Source organism: Malaya genurostris, unplaced genomic scaffold (assembly GCF_030247185.1).
Source record: "Malaya genurostris strain Urasoe2022 unplaced genomic scaffold, Malgen_1.1 HiC_scaffold_136, whole genome shotgun sequence".
Taxonomy (NCBI): domain Eukaryota; kingdom Metazoa; phylum Arthropoda; class Insecta; order Diptera; family Culicidae; genus Malaya; species Malaya genurostris.
In genome coordinates, this window is record NW_026682627.1 from 1 (window position 1) to 1,180 (window position 1,180).

Here is a 1,180-nt window from a genome sequence, read left to right on the forward strand (position 1 = left end):
TCTGAACCGAGACGTGTTCGTTTCAAAATGGGCTCTTCTTCTTGCTCGTTCGGACCTTCATCCTCCACTAAATCGATGACTTCTTGCTCCATTTGCTGGATCGACTTTTTTGGAGGACTATTCGAAATTTCTCTGAAATGAAAGAGTTCTGCTTTTGAGTGTCTAAAATGTTTACTTCGGAACATGTCTAGGGCTAACAATGAACGTTTAAATTAAATTACCCATATTCTTTCGATGCTTCGGTCTGACTCCCACAGACTGCGGGAGCCGTTTTGAACAGTCTCAACTTTGCGTACTTAATTTTACTAGTGCTAGCCATACTACAAGAATCCGTTACTTTTGGCTACGGTCAATCTTCTCCTCTTCAAGAAACTTCCGGATGGTATCACCTCGATGTGGAGCCAACAGACTAAAGCGCATCAAATTCTTACGATCTATTTCCTCTTCCGTTGGCTCAAAGAAATCTTTGTGAATTCGGTCCTTCAGTTGTTGTCCTCCGAAAAAATTTAAAACGGAGCTGAAAATTAAAACATTAGCCTTACTGCTTGGTTAAGCAACTGTGAATTGACTTACTAGTAAACAGCAAAACTCGTCGTTCCTAAAGCTAGAACTATCCACGCGAAACGATTCCGTGTCTGGTTAATGACCGTTCCCTTGGTTTGTCGTGGCTTCCGTTTGCTAGTATCAACGCCTCCCATTACAAAGGTATGTACCAAAAACAACTAACCTGATCACCTGTAGCAATCAGTTAGTTTGTAAAACTCACGACAATTTAAGAATATATTCAAGTTTGAGTCAAAATTCCCGAAATTACGTGAGCACTTTGCGGCCGTTCAACAAAACAACCGACCGGCGTCAAGCCAGGAACCAAAATCCAGGAACCAAAATTTTTTTTTGGTTCCTGATTTTTAGTGCTTAAGGCGCCACCTATGTCTCAAAAAATCAACCAACAGCGTCAAGTAAGGAACCAAAATCCAGGGACTAAAATATATAAGAGGAAAATATCGAATTTTAAATAAACTTTTTATTAATATAATTAGTAGAATTTTTCAATCCGAATACTCTTGTGGATGTCACGGCACGTATTGTGTAGTTAAACGGTAAAGTATGTAGTTCACCATATGTGAATAATTAATTTTCATCAGTGGTTATATGAATGATCAAAAATAACACCTTGGGC

At 39.0% G+C, this 1,180-nt stretch overlaps 1 protein-coding gene across 2 annotated transcripts; it reads right to left on the bottom strand.

The window, feature by feature from the left end:
* Positions 1-856, bottom strand: LOC131439924 (uncharacterized). Of its 2 annotated transcripts, none has more exons than XM_058611031.1 (3): positions 574-856; positions 222-517; positions 1-132 (listed from the first exon to the last, which is right to left on the bottom strand). In XM_058611031.1, the coding sequence occupies exons 1-2, from the start codon at positions 696-698 to the stop codon at positions 334-336; spliced, it is 309 nt and encodes a 102-aa protein (XP_058467014.1). In that variant the 5' UTR covers positions 699-856; the 3' UTR covers positions 1-132; positions 222-333. The 2 variants fall into 2 exon arrangements, with proteins under 2 accessions (XP_058467014.1, XP_058467013.1); XM_058611030.1 differs by having other exon boundaries at positions 7-148.
* Positions 857-1,180: the final 324 nt, after the last annotated feature.